This window comes from Myxocyprinus asiaticus, chromosome 43 (genome assembly GCF_019703515.2).
Source record: "Myxocyprinus asiaticus isolate MX2 ecotype Aquarium Trade chromosome 43, UBuf_Myxa_2, whole genome shotgun sequence".
Lineage (NCBI taxonomy): Eukaryota > Metazoa > Chordata > Actinopteri > Cypriniformes > Catostomidae > Myxocyprinus > Myxocyprinus asiaticus.
Genome location: NC_059386.1, coordinates 11,731,316 through 11,752,321, shown reverse-complemented (window position 1 = coordinate 11,752,321; position 21,006 = coordinate 11,731,316). Strand labels below are relative to the sequence as shown.

The 21,006-nt window shown below is 35.7% G+C and overlaps 1 protein-coding gene across 2 annotated transcripts; it reads left to right on the top strand.

Moving 5' to 3' along the window:
- Positions 1-98: 98 nt before the first annotated feature.
- On the top strand, positions 99-20,876 carry LOC127433557 (proline-serine-threonine phosphatase-interacting protein 2-like). 2 transcript variants are annotated; one of them, XM_051685591.1, is made up of 15 exons: positions 99-306; positions 1,096-1,196; positions 4,442-4,516; positions 5,122-5,156; positions 5,787-5,893; positions 6,294-6,356; positions 7,429-7,527; positions 9,999-10,044; positions 12,271-12,350; positions 14,017-14,115; positions 14,198-14,294; positions 17,305-17,377; positions 17,736-17,770; positions 17,866-17,936; positions 18,106-20,876. In XM_051685591.1, exons 1-14 carry the CDS (start codon positions 274-276, stop codon positions 17,919-17,921), a joined length of 999 nt encoding a protein of 332 aa, XP_051541551.1. In that variant the 5' UTR covers positions 99-273; the 3' UTR covers positions 17,922-17,936; positions 18,106-20,876. The 2 variants fall into 2 exon arrangements, with proteins under 2 accessions (XP_051541551.1, XP_051541552.1); XM_051685592.1 differs by lacking the exons at positions 17,305-17,377; positions 17,736-17,770; positions 17,866-17,936; positions 18,106-20,876 and adding an exon at positions 15,368-17,293.
- The last annotated feature ends 130 nt before the right edge of the window (positions 20,877-21,006 follow it).

Genomic DNA, 21,006 nt, shown 5'->3' with positions numbered 1-21,006 from the left:
CTCTAAGATTACAAATATTTCCTGCAATTACACGATTCAACCACTAAGTGGTAGAAAAGTCCACTGAAGTCGTTGGTCACTCACAGTAGCTCTTCCACAGCAAGCTTGTCAGACACGAAAGACGCGCACTTAGGACACTGGGGTGTGTTTGTTTTACACAAGAAATACACCAGACCATTATTACAGTGTGATATCTGTCTGTCATTGGGTTATTATAGTCTGATACGGAACTTAAGAGTCATTTTCTCAGCGCACAAACACACAGCCGTCGCAATGAGAGAGCTGCATTTCAAAGATAATTTTTGGGTAAGATTTTCCTGTTTGTAAGGAATGTAATCATTGTTTAGTGAAAATATAGAGCTCGCCGCACTGTGGGCATGCGCATTAGGGTTTATTTATACAATACTAAATTATAAGCAATATGTTTTGATTTTTGTGCGAGCTCAACGAACTTTTAAATCCGTATAACCTTTTATTGTGAGGTCGTCTGTCACATTTCGAAACGCAGCGTTGATTTCCGTAAAGGGAAGTGGCTAGTTCATACGAAACTAACTTAAATCATATTTTTTTTAACAGCCACTTATTTTGAGTGACAGGGCCAATCAAACAAACCAAAGTGTTATGATTTAAATAAGAAAAACATTACAAATGTGTGTGAATGGCCAAAACTGAATGAATTCTGCATGTTTTCTGTTTTCTTTGAATATGCTATTTTATGTCTGCTCAAAAGCTTAGAACTGAGACCTTATCTGGAAAAGCTGGCAATAAGGAGTAATTTAGTTTTGTTTTCTTAACTTTTATTTGGGGGTATATCTCATGTTGACTGTGGCTTTGGGAATGATGCTATGTCTGCTCCTCAGACTTATAAATTACAGAGACTGTGATGGGCTCCCACGGATAATGATAGTCAACAGTGCAAACCACCATATTTCAAAAGATTACACTAAGGAATTGGTTATAAATGCGGTAGCACGTGGATCCGTGGGTTGCACATTTGATTAAGAAAAACTTGTGAGACTCAGTGCAGTTACACATTATGTAACAAATGCATAAATTTGGATCTTTTCTATATTATTTCCACAACTATGTGTGAAGAACATTGATATCACTAGCACGGTAGGATATGACAGCATCATCCAGCACTTGAATGATGGCAAGAGGACGTGCAAAGAGATTGAAGACTTCATGAAAGCCAGGTGAGATGTCAATTAAGGCAGTTTCACATGACTGTATTAAATTAAGTTCATGCATTGCTGTAAAATTTGCTGAATGTGACCTGCAGACAGTTATAATTATTTTTTTCTCCCATGCTTCACTGTTTTAAAGGAGAGAGTTAATAAAGGAAGCATCATCAGTTACTGCAACAGACACTTATTAATTAATTAATATCGTTATTAATGCACATTCCTGGTCTTATTGTGCATGATTAATTTCTAATGCATGCTAATGTATGTCCACAAGAATGCATTACATGTTAAACACAGCGAGACTATTAGAGGTCAGAATGCAAGATGCAATTTATTAAATATTATTGGAAAAATACAAAATGTGGGGGGTTTTCAAAGATTCGTTGTGAAATTTAAGGTGATGTGTCGCGAAAACATGACAAAGTTTGCCTTTCACACATGGAGATGAAATCTAAAGGTTGTTAATACATCACTCTCTCCTTTCAGATGAGTTATCTATTCAAAATTTCCAACAATCATATCATAGTAACACATCGTCCTCGCAACTGTATGGAAATTGCGCAAACATAATTTCACTAAATACACAGACTGATCTCACAACGAAATCGGAAACAGTAAGTAAAACCCTTCTGTGCTTACAGAAATGTGAAACACTGCCCCCAGTGGCCAAATCGGTAACTGTTGTTGGGCGTATAGGCATGTATGAGCTCCATTGTCCATGTGAAATGTCCACAGAGGGGTGCCAAAAGCAAGTTGTTTTCAGCTGTACAGCCTGTAATACAGTAACGGGGAATGCATATATTATAAGCTGAACCCCCCAACATAAACCTAACCATCAGTAGAGTAAAAATGTAGACAGAGGGAAAAATGCAGCCTCCGAATCACACTTGTCAATAATTATGCGAATGCGATAACATCCTAGTTTCAATGCGACATCCGAACCGAGGTCTCCCACGCTGCTGACAGTAATAATGTGGCTGATCCTAGGGTACCGGAACTATCGGAAACAACATGCCAACTTCCCATGTGATCATGTTGCAATAGGCCTACATCTTGGGCCCAGACATTCATGATATTGAAAAATAAATATAAAAATAATTTTAAATACCTTTACAGTGGAGAGGAAATGTTGTAAGTTTTGCTATAGAGCGAACTCATAGTGGGGTAATGGAAAACCTGGAGCGGAGTTGGAGTGATTATAGAATAATTTGAGCAGGGAGCGGAAATAGCTAACGCTCCACTTCAGTCACATGCATTGAATCCAATCAATTCCTGATGGATAAAATTAAGTCCCGCAGAACATTTTTTCTTGAATATCCTGTTTCACACCAAAATATGTCAAATTTTGGAAGTAAAACAGGTTCAAACAGCGTTTCATGCTGACTTAAAACGTGTGCCCCTTTTGTTTTTTTGTTTTTTAATTGCTACCAATATTGTCCAATCTGTTAAAAAAAAATGTAACAAAAATATTTAGGATAGGTCATCCCAGGTCAAGTATTTTATCAACACCTTGAGTTTGGTCATATTGTTGTTCCATCTATACATATAATAATTGTTCTTTTCTATAATAGTAAGTTGATCCTGCATTATTATGGGCAGCATTCTGAGGCAGATGTTTTAGGTGAAAACAAAAAAATATATAATAAGATGTGAAGATGTTTTCATGATATGTTAAAGGTGAAGTGTCTAATTTTTTCGATGTCAAGTCATTTTTATTTGTATAGCGCCTTTCACAACACACATTGTTTCAAAGCAGCTTTACAGGAAATCATGCTTTAACAGAAAATGAAACTGTAATATCTATAAAGCCTTAGAGTGATCATTGTGTAGTTTGATTAAATATGATTGTGAATTGTGTATATAAATAAATAAATAAATAATAATTGTATTTAGAACCCCAGTGAGCAAGCTGAAGGCGACTGTGACAAGGCACACAAAACTCCATAAGATGTTGGTTAATGGAGAAAAATAACTTTGGGAGAAAACAGGCTCACTGTGTGGCCAGTTCCCCTCTGGCTAAACAGCATGAATATAATGCCAATATTAGTTATTTATGTGCATAAAAATATACTTTCTCCTATCACAGATTAATATGCAGAGACAACTATAAGTAAGGCATTTGTATTTTGATTTCCCGAAAAGTGTAAACAGTTTTGATAGCATTACAGAGACAATCAAAGCTCTGTATGTATGAGCATCCAGAACTGGTCGACACAGCAACATTAGCTCAACCAATGGCATTTGGGGTGAATTTTGGGAGGGGCTACCTAACAATGGCAGAAATGTTTTGGAAGACTATTTGAAAAGAGTAATTATTTTTGCAATTCTGTTTGATGACACTAGTAGCATACAAATGACACACTTTGCCTTTAATTTATTTGCAGCTTGTTACCAACACTCTGTCCCTAAATGACTATTTTGTTTGCAGTCATCGGTGTCCTTTTCAGTTAGCATCTGGCTTATAGACTTCCTATCCACAGTAAAACTACACTCAATTAACACTTTATTAGGAACACTATGGTCGTAATAAAGTGCCCGACGTGGTCTTCTGCTGCATCCGCCTCAATGTTCGACATGTTGTGCGTTCTGAGATGCTGTTCTGCTCACTACAATTGTACAGAGTGGTTATCTGAGTTACCGTAGCCTTTCTGTCAGCTCGAACCAGTCTGGCCATTCTCTGTTGACCTCTCTCATCAACAAGGCATTTCTATCCACAGAACTGCTGCTCACTGGATGTTTTTTGGTTTTGACACCATTCTGAGTAAACTCTAGAGACTGTTGTGTGTGAAAATCCCAGGAGATCAGCAGTTACAGAAATACACAAACCAGCCTGTCTAGCACAAAAAAATCATGCCACGGTCGAAACCACTGAGATCAAATTTTTTCCCCATCCTGATGTGAACATTAACTGAAGCTCCTGACCTGTATCTGCATGATTATATGCATTGCACTTCTGCCACATGATTGGCTGATTAGATAATTGCATGAATATGTAGGTGAACAGGTGTACCTAATAAAGTGCTCAGTGTGTGTATACTGTATCAGCATTAATTTCTACAGATATTTGGCAGTTCCAAAACTAGCTATCAGCACCGATTAATCTGCAAAACCAATCTTTAATACTCAATATTCAGGTTTCAGCCGTAAGTAGTTTTATAGCGTATTTTGGAAACCATTCTCATGCCTTTGATTATATTGACATTTCATCCAACATATAAAATGTTTATCTAACATAAAAACGTACTGATTTTCAGAGCTGCAATAGAAGAGAAATATGCAAAGGAGCTCCTTGGTTTGTCTAAGAAAGTATGTGGACACAGTGAAATGAAGTAAGTATAATTCTTTAAAATGGCTATAGGGAATATAGCTACTATTTAAATGGGTCAGTTAGTGATGTCTGAGCCATATCCAGAGCCAAAATAGCAAAAAGACTTGATTGTTGGCTCTTTTAACTTGTGCCATGCTGAAACTCACGAAGAACACCTTAGCAACTCACAACCACCTACCATTATGGTGACAGAAAACAAGAAATAAAACCATGCCTTATCTTCAGACAATGTAAAAATCTATTTTGTTTTGTTGTCTTGTTTAGCTGTTAAAACTGTGATTTGTTTTAGCCAATAACTGAGTCTTGTATACTTGTTCTGGTTTTAACATAGGAGAATAAAAAGACTGATGAAAGGTGCGGTATTAATATGAGGAACGAGATTTGCTACTTTGTCACAGAGCCCATTTAAAGATCTTATCGGCCAGTACTGTTGTAGACATTTGATCACGTGTTTGAGAGTTGGTTTGTGGTTGGTTCCCTTCCTCTAACGGTCACAAAAATGTTTAAGAGTGTCCTTTATAAGTGACTAATGCCAGCAATTTTACAATGATTTTATTGCACTGGAAATGGAAATTGGTTACTCACCAATGTTCTGTCTGTTTTTAGCACCCTGAAACGATCACTGGATGTTTTCAAATTACGTAAGTAACAACGTGTTTTAAGACTTTTAAGGAATAGTTCACCCAACAATTAATATTCTGCCATTATTTACTTACCCTCATGTCTTTCCAAACCTGTATGCTGTTATTTTATTCCTGTGGAACACAAAAGGAGACATTTTTAAGCATCTTCCGACAAGTTCAAAGTTCCAAAAAGGAAGAAAAGCTCCATCAAGTTTATAGATGTAGTCCATACGACTCATCCACCATATTTCAAGTCTTCTGAAGCCATACTATAGCTTTGTGTGAGGACAGTTAAATCATTGATAATCTTGCAGTTCGCTGTAGCTCTCTAATCTCATGTGCTTCCACTTCCATTTAAATATGTTACTTTTGACGTCAGTGCGGCATGACCAAACATCATTGACATCAAACCTGATGTTAAGCGTCTGAAGGTGCCATGTTTGAATGGAAATGAGCTGCATAAAGATTCTTCCACGGAAAGAATGACAATGAGCAGGTTTGGAACGACATGAGGGTGAGTAAATAATGACAGAATTTGTTGTTGTTGTTGTTGTTGTTGTTGTTGTTGTTTTTTGTTTATCTCTTTAAAATTGCTGTTTATTGTTCTGTTACCCTGATTGATGTTGAAAATATATATATTTTTTTTAGAAACAGAACAAGTGAGCTTGTCTCATTTACACTTGGCCCAAACCATGAGAGAGGAAGCAAAAAAGTTAGAGGATTTCAGAGAGAAACAGAAAGAGGCTCGAAAGAGAGTAAGACATACAATCAGCGTTTCATGCTTTTTCATTTTTTACTGATGAAAGCTGAAGTGTGTAATTTCTGTACAACTAGCGTCACAACAGATTTGTACAAGTAATGACGGCTTTCAAACAGGTTTCCCCAAACAATATCTTCCATTGGTTGAACAAACAGATAGTCCCGCCCCAAACTCACGCCATTGGTCGAACCATTGGTGATGTTTTGGGCTGTTTGTGGTGCTCTTTTTTTTTGAGAGCGCCATATTGTTTACAATTTTCAGGGTATCAACCTATGAATGGCTTACTTTCAGTTGTCTCTGCATATTAAACTGGAAAATAACAGTAAAAATGTACACACTTCACACTTCACCTAAATTAAAATGAAAGAAATTAAAGAAAAGGTGTATTTTCTCAGGTAGAACAACAGATGGATACTCTTCACAAGCAGAAGGCCACCCAATACAAGAAAACAACAGAAGTAAGCCAAGCATGCTCAGTAACAGTTTATATACTGCAGTCAATCAACACCGCTGCTATAATAGGTGGTTGTGCTGCCCACTTTTGCATGGTACATTATTTCCTTTATGGGAAGTATAATGTTTTCAAGCAGTTCCACGAGGGAAGTGAATAAGTGCACCTGATTTTAGCTGTACAAAATGGGAAGTGATCTTTGCTAAATGGCTTTGTTCATTTAAATGGCTGCCTCTCATTCAAAACACTCTTGACAGTGGTGTCAGGTTCATTAGCAAACAATGTCCTTCATTCATATTAGTTTTTCTTAAAAGTTGAAGTATCAAGGTGTCGAAACTAAACTTTTTGGAAACTTTGTAATACCACAACATAAGATCAGTATGGTATGTAGAGACCGTATGCAACATTAAGTGATGTTGCCTTTTGTAGAGACAGACCAGTCCCATTTATCTGATTTAAGATGCAAGATAAATGCACTCAGTGATAAATGCAAAGTCAAACTATGTTATAATTCTGAAAACAGATACAGTGGGGACCAAAAGTCTGAGATGTTTTTTTCATTTAAATGTAGAAATAAACAAAGTTTTAGGATTTTGTGTATTTTTTTAAAAGGTTATGACTCAAAATGCAAATTTGTGGCATTAATAATATTAACTCCTGTGCAAAATGTCAGTTTTCCTTGCTTCTATTGAAGCAAACAAGATGCTCTTTTGAACATTATCAAATCATGCTGGATAAATTGGATCAAGTTTTGCACAAACTTGTAGAGTCCATACAAGCTCGAGTGCATACTGTCATTCTGTCAGAGGGGACATACTGAACCAAATACTGAGAAATTCTGAAATTCAGATTTTTTTTATCAGATTGCTATTTTAAATCAAATAATTTGATTTGAGGAAAACTAGCTTTATATGCTAAATATAAGTATTTTTACTAATGGTGTCAAACTTTTTTACTTCACTATACAATTCTGTTAAAGTCCCGTAACATACAGAGATGGTAGATAATATTATTAGTTTGAGACTCAAGATGTTGCATTGCACACCCCATTTTCAAATGTCAACTGGTGTTTTGTGAAGGCAAAGAAGACCTATGAGCAAAAGTGTCGAGATAAAGAGGAAGCAGAGCAGAACATGAACAGAAACGCCACCACCAGCAGTTCCAAGCAGCAAGAAAAGGTACACACGTCAAACTTTGACAGGGCATCTCGCTTTTTCAGTCCATTAATTAGAAGCATCCTTTTCTATCTTAGCTTCATGCGTCATTTTATAGTACTTGTAAGGCAGCAGTAGTAAACTAACTGATATTTCTTAAACATTCCAGTTAGGGTTGGCTCTAATCCCCTAACCTGAAGTATTAAACGTATGCATTAATTTAGCTCGAAACGCTTAAAGGGATAGTTCACCCCAAAATGAAAATTCTCTCATCATTTACTCACCCTCATGCCATCCCAGATGTGTATGAGTTACTTACTTCTCCTGAACACAAATGAAGAGTTTTAGAAGAATATTTCAGCTCTGTAGGTCCATAAAATGAAAGTGAATGGTGACCAGAACATTAAAGCTTCAAAAAACACATAAAGGCAGCATAAAAGTAATCCATAAAATATTCAGTGGTTAAATCCTTCTTCCTATCTTCACAAGTGATATGATAAGTGTGGGTGAGAAACAGAGCAATATTTAAGTCCTTTTTTACTATCAATCTCCACTTTTACATTCTTTTGTTTTTGGTGATTCTCATTCTTCGTGCATATCACCACCTACTCAACAGGGAGGGGAATTTACATTAACCCTTGTGTTGTGTTCGTTTTGTGCTAACACATTTTGTGTTCCTGGTCAAAAATGACCAGCCCTCTAAGATTGTTTATAAATCTCTCATATTGCATATATTATCCTAAGATATTGCATTAGATCTTTTTATCAACTTCTTTTTTAGTAATTATGACAGATTTTGTACTCCTTTTTTTAACATACGTTTAAAAAAACATTTTCGTTGATAAAAGGATTCATTGAACTGAGCTTATTCCAGGCTAGTGGGGGGCAGTCCTTGCAGAAAACAAAAAATATATAATAATTACATAATCAATTAATAAACACTTGCTTGATCTAAACAAAATAGGTGTCAATTTAAAGCTTAGAATCTGGACTTTACAATGTATATAGCTGATCCTACCAATTCTTAAATAATTATTTTTAATTTGCTGACAAATAAGAACTGTTTTGATCTCATCATTTGCTAATGTGTTATCACAACAAGTATATTCAGAGTTGGCATAAAAAAGATGAGATAGCCATGCGTTATACAGTATATCGTTGGAAAGGTCTCAATTAGTGAAATGCAAAGAGCAAATTTGTTTCATTCAGAGGACAAACTGCAGTGAGTATTAGTGTATGCAATTCTCACAGACACACATTTTGTCACGTTTTTCCTTATTAGTTCCTCAAACATACATATAACATAGACAATGACATTTTGTAACTTACAGCAGACTTTCCCAATTCAAATGAAGTAGATCTTGAAATATTCCTCAAAGAGAGTACATGGAAAGACAATGCACAAATGGGCACTTTGTAAGTGTATTTTTGTGTGTGTGTGTGTGTGTGTGTGTGTGTGCGCGCGCATGTCCGGTGATCCACATATGTGCTCATCTAAAGGATCGGGATGCTCCTGAACACTTAATATTTTTGTATTTTGTAGTCTAATCCATTCATTTCCAATGGCCGGTCATTTTTGACTGGTTCATCAAGTGTAACAAAGTGAAATAAAACCAAAACATGTATAGAAAAAAAAGTCGTCCGGGTCAAAATGACCAGAATGTAATATAAGGGTTAAAAAAAAAAAAGTACTTAGATATTTATCTGTTTCTCACCCACACCTATTATATCGCTTCTGAATATATGGATTTAAACTCTAGTGGCATGGATTACTTTTATGCTGCCTGTATTTACTTTTTGGAGCTTCAAAGTTTTGGTACCCATTCACTTGCATTGTATGGACCTACAGAGATAAAATATTCTTCTAAAAATTGTGTGTGTTCAGCAGAAGAAAGAAAGGGTGAGTAAATGATGAGAAAATTTTCATTTTTGGGTGAACTATCTCTTTAAACTTTAACACAGTTGCCTTGCAAGCACTGGTATTTCCTTCAGGAAATGGAAATCAAGTTGATGCAAGTGTAATACATTATTCTCTAAATTTAGAAGTTTACCTGGAACACTTGCTTTTATTAATAAAGTGAAAAGCAACTGTGGATTTGGGCCTAGTTCCAAAGAGTTATATCTCTCCAGAGGAAGGCTTTCAAGGCAAATGTGTTCATAGAGCAAAGCACCATGCAAAACAAACCAGCATGGCCACGCATGGGTATGGATGACTGCCAGAGCATTAACAGCACTGTGAATCATTGTAAAACATGCTGGTAAAGTTGGAGGTATAAGTGACACCCTGAGGACAAGTCTCTTGAGCTGTTTGTCAAACATCAGTCTATATTTGTTCACAGGGCAAAAATAAAGTGCTAGAAAATACTACTATTTTTAGAAGAAAGCTAACAAGGATAACAGAGCAATTTAGGTAGTATATTATGTGGTGGTAAGAAGTGAATGACCGTACAAAGATATCCTGCTGTATAAATAATGTCACTGTCTCATACTTCCAGCTGTATGCCAAAACACAGCAAGCCAAGCAGTGTGCAGAGGAAGCCGGTAAGCACATCAACAAATGGCCTAATTATATACATACACTAGGGCTGAGGGATATATTAAATATTGATATATTCGCAATAATTTAGTTGGCTATATAACATTAAGCAGCATTGTGTATATTCAGGGTTCCCAAACAACCTGGAAGACCCCAGTTTTCCAGTCATGGAAAAGTCATGGAAAATTAGAAAAATACCTAAATGTCCTGGAAAATATTTTAGTCTAATAAAACTGTTTGACTGTGTCGCTTAGTAGGTTTTTGTTACATGTACAAAAACATGGTAACAATCGGGATAGTTGTCAAAAACACACATACGTTTCATTTTGTTACTGTTGCTGGCTTCACATTGTGAAACAACATCATTGGTTTACTGTCATAAACAAAGCACGTACATTCTGTGCTCATCTACTGTCATCTCTGCTTTGCTCCAACTAAATAGTTGAAATATCAGTATAGTGCAAAATATGATTTTTTTTTGTATTTGATGGCTATAGTGTTAACTACATAAACATTTGATTTGTAAATTTTAGATAATGACAACAGTCAGAACGCTGCTAAATAAGTTGGAAACCCATCATCACAATCTATGAAAAGGGTCAATTAAACCACAAAATTCTACGATTTAATTAAATAAATATTTAATCTGCGTGCATTTCTAAATGAATGTGTGAAGCCGACCGCTCATACACTGAAAACATTGTGATCATCACGTGCGCTCTGTATGTGTGTGTGTAGTAGATGACAGAGAGCAGAGCACTTTGAAGGATGCAGCACATACAGACTATATTTATTTAATTAAATCTCAGTTTTTTGGGGTTTAATAATTACACTGGGAGGTGAGAAACTACCGACAAAAACACACATTAAATTAAAAGCATGACTTAAATGGATGCGTGAAATGGGGAAAAAGACAAATATATTTTACTACTGTATAGTATTGTAATGTTTACTATAATTAAATAATAATAATAATAATAATAATAATAATAATAATAACAACAAAATATTAAAGAAATATCTCACATCTGTGATGTTCTTTTGTACCTGTTGACAAAAATATCTCCAGTGTTTCAAATTTTGTTGTGATGATTTTTTAACATTTTAAAAAAAGAATGCAAAGTTATGTTAATTTTGATAATTTTTTTTTATTTTAATAAAGTTTTAATGATTTAATTTAATTAGAAATCATTTTGATGATCAAATTTAATTAAGCTGTCAAATACGGAAATTCTGAAAAAATAACCATCCAATAACCACAATACACATCATGAACTTTCGTGTGTTTTTCTTTAAATATTACACTTATTGGGTACATAAAATGCCCTGGAAAACTGTGCCTTGAAAAGAGTGGGAACCCTGATATTACAATGATTTTTATGCACTTTTGCACATTTCCTAAAGACGTGTCATTAGACTAATTCTGTTATCCCTGTTTTTTACGTATTTGTGAGTATGCTCTGAAAGTGCTCGGAATAGCATACTAACATACTATTCTTTTTCAGTATATAGTATGTATAGTATGTATACCGTGTACAGTATACAAATTTTCCATTCTTACGAGTGTAAAGGTAGAAATGCTGGTTCCTCTAACAAAAACAATACCTTTTAAGCCATTTCAGAGCAAATATAAACACAAATATCAAGATACACTTAGTTTTAAGCCAAGAACCCCTTGGTGGCTAGAGAGACGGAGCAGGGACCCCCTGTCACTTATTGTATAAAATTAAGTGTTGCAATTTAAACCTGGCCTATAATAACATGCATATAGTACCATAAATATATTTACATACTTTGTTAAAATGCAATGCAATTAAAAGGACCTTTATTGATGTACAATACATAGTCATATACATTTAAGCTTTTAATTTTAATGTGGGAGGGTCAGTTAAGGAGTTAGATGAGCTTCAGCTTTCAAGTTAACTTTACATTTTAATTTTTGCACAAAAATTAGGATGAGATCAAATAATAAATGGGAGAACCCCTGCAGTACTGCCACAGACCCCGCAGAGGTCCCAGACCCCCTATTGAACACCCCTGATTTAGAATATTATCAAATATTGTAGATAGAATTGATATATATATATATATATATATATATATATATATATATATATATATATATATATATATATATATAAGAAGATATTGGCCAGCACTACACACAACCAATTTGATTTCCCATTTAATTTCATAATCTAATGTTTCTTGTTTGTTCGATTCAATAATAGACAGAATATACAATCAGAATGTGTCAGTGCTGGGGAAGATCAGAGAGGAGTGGCTGAATGAGCATGTTAAAGCATGTGAGGTGAGCACTAAGCCTGCATCACACACCCCAACACTGATGATTGCATTTAAAAATGGATTGATGACAAATGAAACACGATCGTGTCAGATCATGTGAAGCCAACACTTCCTGCGAGCTCTTTTGAAACCGCTTAGCACATTAGAGGTCAAACTAAACTAAAAACTATTGAAGCATATTTTAAATGCCTGATTTATAAACTAAAGTCAAGTGGTGAAAGTCCTGCTTTGACAGATTGGTTTATTTTGGTGATTATTAGACCCAGACAGAACCTGCCCTGATTTTGGAGGAAAATCTGTAGAATTCTTTGCATGTGGAAATGTGTTAAATGGAACTGAGGCCACATCCACAATAATACATTTGCTAATGTAATTGTTCTCCAAATTATGTGGTAATCAAGGGCATTTTTAAAACGCTCCTTTAGTGTGGATGAGAGCCATAAACGTAGCAAAATTAATACATTTTCAAACAAAAAATTAAAAGATGTGTGAATGTGGCTTGAAAGTACTATACTCACAGTATACTTACTGATAGTAACTTATAAATCGCATGGGTTCTATTCGATAAAAATATATATGTTTAAAATATAAACATAATATAATATAAAATACGTTTTTATGGGCTTTTTGGAAATGTAGCTGTTTCCATTTAGCATTTTTTATGCGATATCCCAAAATTCAAATAAAAACACATGGTTGGAAACCCTGCTAATGCTGCACACAACATGCCAGTTATCTACAGTTATTATTAATTTAGAATCCTAATATGAATGGTTGTGGATTGACCTAGAATTGTTTGAGAAAGAATTACAATGAGTATTTAAAGGGATAGTTCACCCAAAAATGAAAATTCTCTAATTATTTACTCACCCTCATGCCATCCTAGATGTGTATGACTTTCTTTCTTCTGCAGAAATAGTTTTTTTTTAGAAGAATATCTCAGCTCTGTAGGTCCATATAATGCAAGTGAATTGTGGCCAGAACTTTGTAGCTCCAAAAAGCACATAAATGCAGCATAAAATCAATCCATACATCTCCAGTGGTTTAATCCATGTCTTCTGAACTGATGCAATCGCTTTGGCTGAGAAGCAGACCAATATATTACTATAAATCTCCACTTTTACTTTCACTTTCAGAATGTGTAAGTGAAAGTGAAGATTTATAGTAAAAAAGGACTTAAATGTTGATCTGTTTCTCACCCACACCTATCATATCGCTACTGGAGACATGGATTAATCTACTGGAGTCATATGGATTACTTTTATACTGCCTTTATGTGATTTTTTTCAGAGCTTCAAAGTTCTGGTCACCATTCACTTGCATTGTATGGCCCTACAGAGCTGAGATATTCTTCTAAAAATCTTCATTTGTGTTCAGCAGAAGAAAGAAAGTCATACACATCTGGGATGGCATGAGGGTGAATAAATGATGAGAGAATTTTCATTTTTGAGTGAACTATCCCTTTAATGAACACGCAAAGGGTGGGGTATGTGTAGAACATTGTGAAAGTCGTCATTTGGATTCTGTGGAAGTCTGCATAGCTTTCTGATTCCGCATGGGCCTTTAAGCGTTGCTTACAAAGCGCCTGGTATATTGACAGGAACAGAGATATTTTTATGAGTTTTATGATATGGCATCTAGTGTAAGTACATGTTGTGCTGTTGCCCCAGTTTTTTGAGAAACAGGAAGTGGAGAGGATCAACACCCTGAGGAACATAGTGTGGACCCATCTCAACCAACTTTCCCAGCAGTGTGTCACCAGTGACGAGGTAACATGAGTTTTACAGCAAAAATCAGGAACTACATATCAAACTCTAGAATGCTCGGTTTACACTGTTTGTGTTAACGCAGCTCTATGAGGACGTAAGGAAGTCACTGGAGCAATGTAACATTCAAGAAGACCTTGAGCATTTTATCAACCTCAGAAGGACTGGAGAAAAACCACCAGGTACTATTAGCAACAACCTTTCAAAACAAATCATTACAATGTAAATGCTTTGCTATTTGAACTTTTATCTCAAATTTAATTCTCCTGAGACAGGAGATTGACTGCTGTGTACATTTTCCATTTCCCTTTTTGATTTGTAACTAGTAGCACCTAATAAACATGCAAAAATATTTATGTTAATAATTTCTAGAGCACATAGTTTTCCTAAAAATGTATGGCAACATACGTGGACAGCGGGATGAAGTTATAAGCTATAGAAAGTCCGATTTTTTTTTTTTTTTAATCAAATTGTTTATTATGTTTCCAAAAGTGTTGGTTATTCAAGTTTCTGAGATGTTACAGACATTACATCAGAAATTAGCATAATTAATTCTGATTTTCAGTAATGGCCAGCATCATCCAATCACTGCCAACCATGTTAAAATAAAAATATACATTATAAATTCTGAATCTATGTACTGATTATCACTGTCCCATGTCTGCCAAAAATGTTGAGTGGTCCAAACATCATCTGCAGCCTGAAACTGAACTTTTGACTGGATTTTAGGAGTGAATGCATTTAGCGCCATAGAGAGCTACGCTGGCGGCCAAAAGTTTGGAATAATGTACAGATTTTGCTGTTTCAGAAGGAAATTGGTACTTTAATTCACCAAAGTGGCATTCAGCTGATTACAAAGTATAGTCAGGACATTACTGATGTAAAAAACAGCACAATCACTATTTGAAAAAAGTCATTTTTGATCAAATCTAGACAGGCCCCATTTCCAGCAGCCTTCACTCCAACACCTTATCCTTGAGTAATCATGATAAATTGCTAATTTGGTACTAGAAAATCACTTTACATTATATCAAACACAGCTGAAAGCTATTTGGTTCATTAAATGAAGCTTAACATTGTCTTTGTGTTTGTTTTTGAGTTGCCACAGTATGCAATAAACTGGCATGTCTTAAGGTCAATATTAGGACAAAAATGAAACAGCTTTCTCTAGAAACTTGTCAGTCTATCATTGTTTTGTGGAATGAAGGCTATACAATGCTTGAAATTGCCAAATAACTGAAGATTTCATACAAAGGTGTACACTACAGTCTTCAAAGACAAAGGACAGCTGGCTCTAACAAGGACAGAAAGAGATGTGGAAGGCCAGATGTACAACTAACAAGAGGATAAGTACATCAGAGTCTCTAGTTTGAGAAATAGACGCCTCACATGTCCTCAGCTGACAGCTTCATTGAATTCTACCCGCTCACACCAGTTTCATGTACAACAGTAAAGAGAAGACTCAGGGGTGCAGGCCTTATGGGAAGAATTGCAAAGAAAAAGCCACTTTTGAAACAGAAAAACAAAAAGAAAAGGTTAGAGTGGGCAAAGAAACACAGACATTGGACAACAGATAATTGGAAAAGAGTGTTATGGATCTTAATCCCATTGAGCTTTTGTGGGCTAGACTGTAAGGTGCGTGAGAAGTGCCCGACAAGACAGCCGCATCTATGGCAAGTGCTACAGGAAGCGTGGGGTGAAATGTCACCTGAGTATCTGGACAAACTGACAGCTAGAATGCCAAGGATCTGCAAAGCTGTCATTGATGCACGTGGAGAATTTTTTGAAGAGAACTCTTTGAAGTAGTTTAAGAAGTTCTGAACATTTTTTTTTCAAATTGTAATAGTAATTTTTCACGTTATTAATCTCCTGACTATACATTGTGATCAGTTGAATGCCACTTTGGTGAATAAAAGTACCAATTTCATTCCATAAGAGCAAAATCTGTACATTATTCCAAACTTTTGGCCGCCAGTGTATAGGATGCTCATTTTCTCCCTATTTAGTGAATGACTTAACCTCCAGTGTGCTGTCTGTCTGCACTGGTCTCAGAACAGTTTAAAATGCACCTTATTTTCATTCTAACTCCATATAAAGACTACGAAAGCAAAATGTTTCAGATTTTGGATGAACCCATTGATTCTCAATGTGATACTGCACAGTAATTATAGGATTTCTATGGAAAAAATGCATACACAAGTACACATTAGTGTACATTGTGTTTATCAATGTGGCGTTTCATGAAAATTGCCCACATTTTAAAAATGGCACCTTGGATGAAACTAGAGACTCTAATCTTTTGACTCAAACAGGTTTCAATGTAAAAACTTAATTAGGTTTCTTACCAGATGTAGTTTAGTTGTCATTTCTCCCAAAAACAAACTCCGCTGTGATCGGCACCATGTTGTTTTGTCACATGACTCCATACGTGGAAAATTTAACCCCTTACTGATAGCACAGAGGCTTCTGAACTGAGATCAGTCAGTTTAAATTAATTTAAATTATGCGTTTCATATAGCGAAGCCAAAATACAATGTCTACGCATGTGTATGTGGAGTCACACAAGGTTAAAGACACGGTTCACCCAAAAATGACAATTTTGAAATGTTTTAAAAATTTTGCTTTTTATTTCTACATGGCAAAAAGCACCATCTGATTTGTTCATACAACATCCTTCTGAACCCATACAATAGCTTTGTATGAGGAACAGACCGAAATTTCCAAAAGTCATTATTCACTGATAATCTTCCTGTCTGCAACTTTCAAATATTATTCACTGTTCCGAAAATGTAAACTTTGCATGTCACAGCCGTTTACGAAGACATTCACGCACCAATGGCATTTGATGTTATTGATGTGAAATCTGCCTCTAAGTTTAAATATTCATGTACGCAAACAGGATTAGAGAGCTATTTTCCAAGTAAATATTGACTTGAATTTCAGTCTTTTTCTCACACAAATCTATAGTACAGCTTAGAAAGACTTGGAACATAGAGTTTGAGTCATGTGGACTAATTTTATGGTACTTCTCTGGCACTCTTTTTTTAATTTTGGAGCATAGCTATAAAAGAGCAGTGTGAACATCCTTCAAAATATCTTCTTTTGTGTTTTATGGAAGAGACAAAGTCAACATTAGAGTGAGTCAATGATGACATAATTGTAATTTTGTTTATTAATCTGATTTTTCATCAGCACCTGTTCCATACGAGAACTTCTACAACAATCAGAGGTTGGCCCCTGCTCGCCCGCCGGCTTCAGCTGTCAGGTGATCACTCAGTCACTATGCTCAAATGGAGCTCACAAATCTGCTTTGAATGTTGTTGTGTGAATGATCTGGTTAGTATATCTTACTTAGACCTACTTCAACATCACCATTTAGCTTTAATTAGTGGATCTTGCCAAAGCAAGCCTCGCTTGGTAAAGATACTTGGTGGTGGGTTCTTTTCACTTGCCTGTAAGCAACCACCCCGAATACACTAGCAACACACTATAAAACACCCAGAAGACCTTAGCAACTGCATAGCAACACCCTTGCAGCCACCCACATTATCCTAGAATAGTGGTGGTGAGTTTTGCAAAAGCAAGCACCACTTTACCTTATACCATGCTTTGTTTTATTTCAGGAGAGCGGCAGTACCTCCACCACCACCTGTTGAAAGTATTAAAACATACTACAGTATATTGCAATATATTTATACATTCTCTTCCATGTTTATTTAATTCCCAAAACTGTCAAATAATTTCCTTCTCTAGACGATCCTTTATATTCAACTGTAGCAGAGCCAGGATACAGCCTTATACGACACTAATAAGAACGTGAACCGGTAAGAATGCTTGCAAGAATGTAACCTTGACAGATCATTTATAAACAGTAATATTAATGTTGGACCAAGTATTATACAATTACTAAAGTTGTATATAAATACTTTACGAATGTTTCCTTAGGAAATATTCATAACCTGTTTTTCAGTCATTTTTCTTTTTCTTTTACAGTTTCATGGGCCCTTCTTCAGCTCAATATGGATACAGTAAAAGCATTTGGCAACTCTTTTTTTTTTTTATCAAGAGCAGAGAGAGCTGAATTATTAAAGGTATAGATGACCCAAAATGTTTTATTCCATCATAATTTATTCCCCCTTATGTTGTTCAAAAACCAGTATGGCTTTGTTTTGTTTGTCACAGAACAAAGGAAGTCAATTGGTTTTGGAACAACATGATGGTGAGTAAATGATGACAGAATGTTCATGGTGATCTGTTCCTTTAATCTGTGTCCAGCTTTCTCACACTGTGTGGTGAGAATATACTACACCTGGCATGGAGTATTCATAACTCTGAATAAAAGCGTTTTATTAACTTGCTAACTTCAAATTAACTTTTGTAAAAAGGATTTGGAGTGATCTTTGAGACTATTATGAAATCAGTAAAAGTCGATAGCAAATCCACAGGAGTACACCTGAAAAAGGAAATGAGCATAGAGTTCTTACTACATTGATGACATTGTGAAAATAATATTTTATAAAGCTTTGTCTTTTTATTTACCATTAAAGACAGGGGCTCATATAGATTTTTAAGAAATGTAAAACACAAAATATTATTTATTTATAATGTAAAATCCGAGATACTGTCATTACACAGTCTTGCACCACTGGATGTATTGCTTTAATATGTATATATTATTTAATCTCATTGTCCTCTGATAAAATGTGAGGTCATCTGGATATGTTAAGTTTTGAATGCTGTTTAAAGGTGCACTCAGTAACTTTTGTCTTTGTGTCATCTTGGACTTACACTGACACCTAGCGGTGTGGATGTAGCATAATTTAAAATCATTAGTTTTCAGTTTCAGATACCATTGTAGAAATTCACTATTCACAGTCATCCATAATTACTTTAATCCATTAATTAAAGTGTCAAATAACAGGACGGTTACTGAGATTAAGCGAGTAGTATTCGGCTGGTCATGTGATTCAAACATGGCAGCCCCCATGTACAGACCCTCTCCATGTAGAATAAAACAGCTTTTATAAGGTTACTGTTATGACTGGACGCTTCATTTTAATGTGAGTGCTCATGATTTCATACATATATTGCAAAATTACAATTCATGTCTTCAGGAGTTACATTTTTTAATGAGAAAAAAAATTACTGAGTGCACCTTCAAAGAAACAGTTCACCCAAAAATTAAAATGTTGTCATCATTAACTCACTTTCATGTCGTTTCAACCCCGTATTATTTTCTTTCATCCATGAAACACAAAATGAGAATTGAGAGCTCCAACGGAAGAGACCAGTATAAGTAAATAACATCTAGAATTTGGTCATTTTTTTATGCAACTTTGTCATATGGCTTCAGAAGACTTGGAATATATAGTGCATGAGTGGTATGCACTACTTTTATGGTTCTTTTTGTCCTTTTTGGCAATTCACCATCCACTTTAATCCACTTTCTGCTCGAACAGTCTTCCTAACATCTCATTTTGTGTTTCATGAAAGGAATACAATAATACAGGGCCGGAAGGACCTGAGGGTGAGTAAATGGTGACAAAAAATGTTTTCCCCCTTTTTCTCCCAATTGGAATGCCCAGTTTCCAATGTGCTTTTAAGTCCTTGTGGTTGTGTAGTGATTCGCCTCAGTCTGGGTGGCAGAGGACGAATCCCAGTTGCCTCCGCGTCTGAGACCGTCAACCCGCGCATCTCATCACGTGGCTTGTTGAGCGCAACCACACTCAACTCACCACGTGCCCCACTGAGAACAAACCACATTATAGCGACCACGAGGAGTTTACCTCATGTGACTCTACCCTCCCTAGCAACCGGGCCAATTTGGTTGCTTAGAAAACCTGGCTGGAGTCACTCAGCACGCCCTGAGATTCGAACAAGCCAGGGGGTGGTAGCCAGCATATTTTACCACTGAGCTACCCAGGCCCCCCATAATGGTGACAAAATTTTTATTTTTTGGTGAACTATTCCTTTAACCTTTCCTGTTATTTGGGGTATTTTTGACCTGTTTTAGACTTAAAAACAGTGAAAAACTAATCTTAATCTTGTATTTGGTCAAAATGCCTTTGGATTCTCTACAACAAACAATAAATCAATGAGTTTAAAAAAAAGTATTAAATTTTTTTGTTACTTGTTTATAACATTGCTAGGTGGTTTTTAGAGCATTATTAAATGGTTGCTAGAAGGTTGTTTATTGGCCCAAGTCGAAAATAACCATCACTAAAGGTCAAAGTATACTTCAGTTGTTCACGTTGCTGATTGCTCCGCGCACAGTATGCGTGACTCAAATTTTGTCATCAGCACAGCCAGATTTTGTTGACTGGCGGACGCAGTGCTCATCTGTGCGTATTGTCGGTGCATGCGCCGGCCACTGACTGTACTAAAAGAGTATCACAAACCATAGTAGTGCGCATGCGTCGAACGTGTTCATATTCGCTCAGAAAAGTATACTTTGGACGGCAACGCAGTCAGCCGGGCGTGATCCGATCTGGAACGCGGAAAAACAAAGTATACAGGGGCCTTTAGTCTCAGTCATATCCTCATGCCTAGATATGTGTGGGGAACTTTTTTAATGGAAATCTATGGGATTGTTTGCTTATTTTTGTCTGCCGGTCAGACATTTATATTCTGAGATAAAAATGTTTTAGAATGTAAACCATGACACTGTATTTGTTTCAAACTGATACAATGTGTTAGTCTTCCAATTATCTGCTTTTTTCACTATTTCTTTTTACTGTATATGTAATAAAAGAATAGTACCACCACTGGCATATAGGTGGCGCTCTTTCCAATTAAAAAGCTACTATAAAAGCTTGTGGTCATTATGATTAACAAGCCTACATCCAAGTTTATGTTTATAATCAAAAGGGAGGTGTGATGTGTATCTACTGTAGT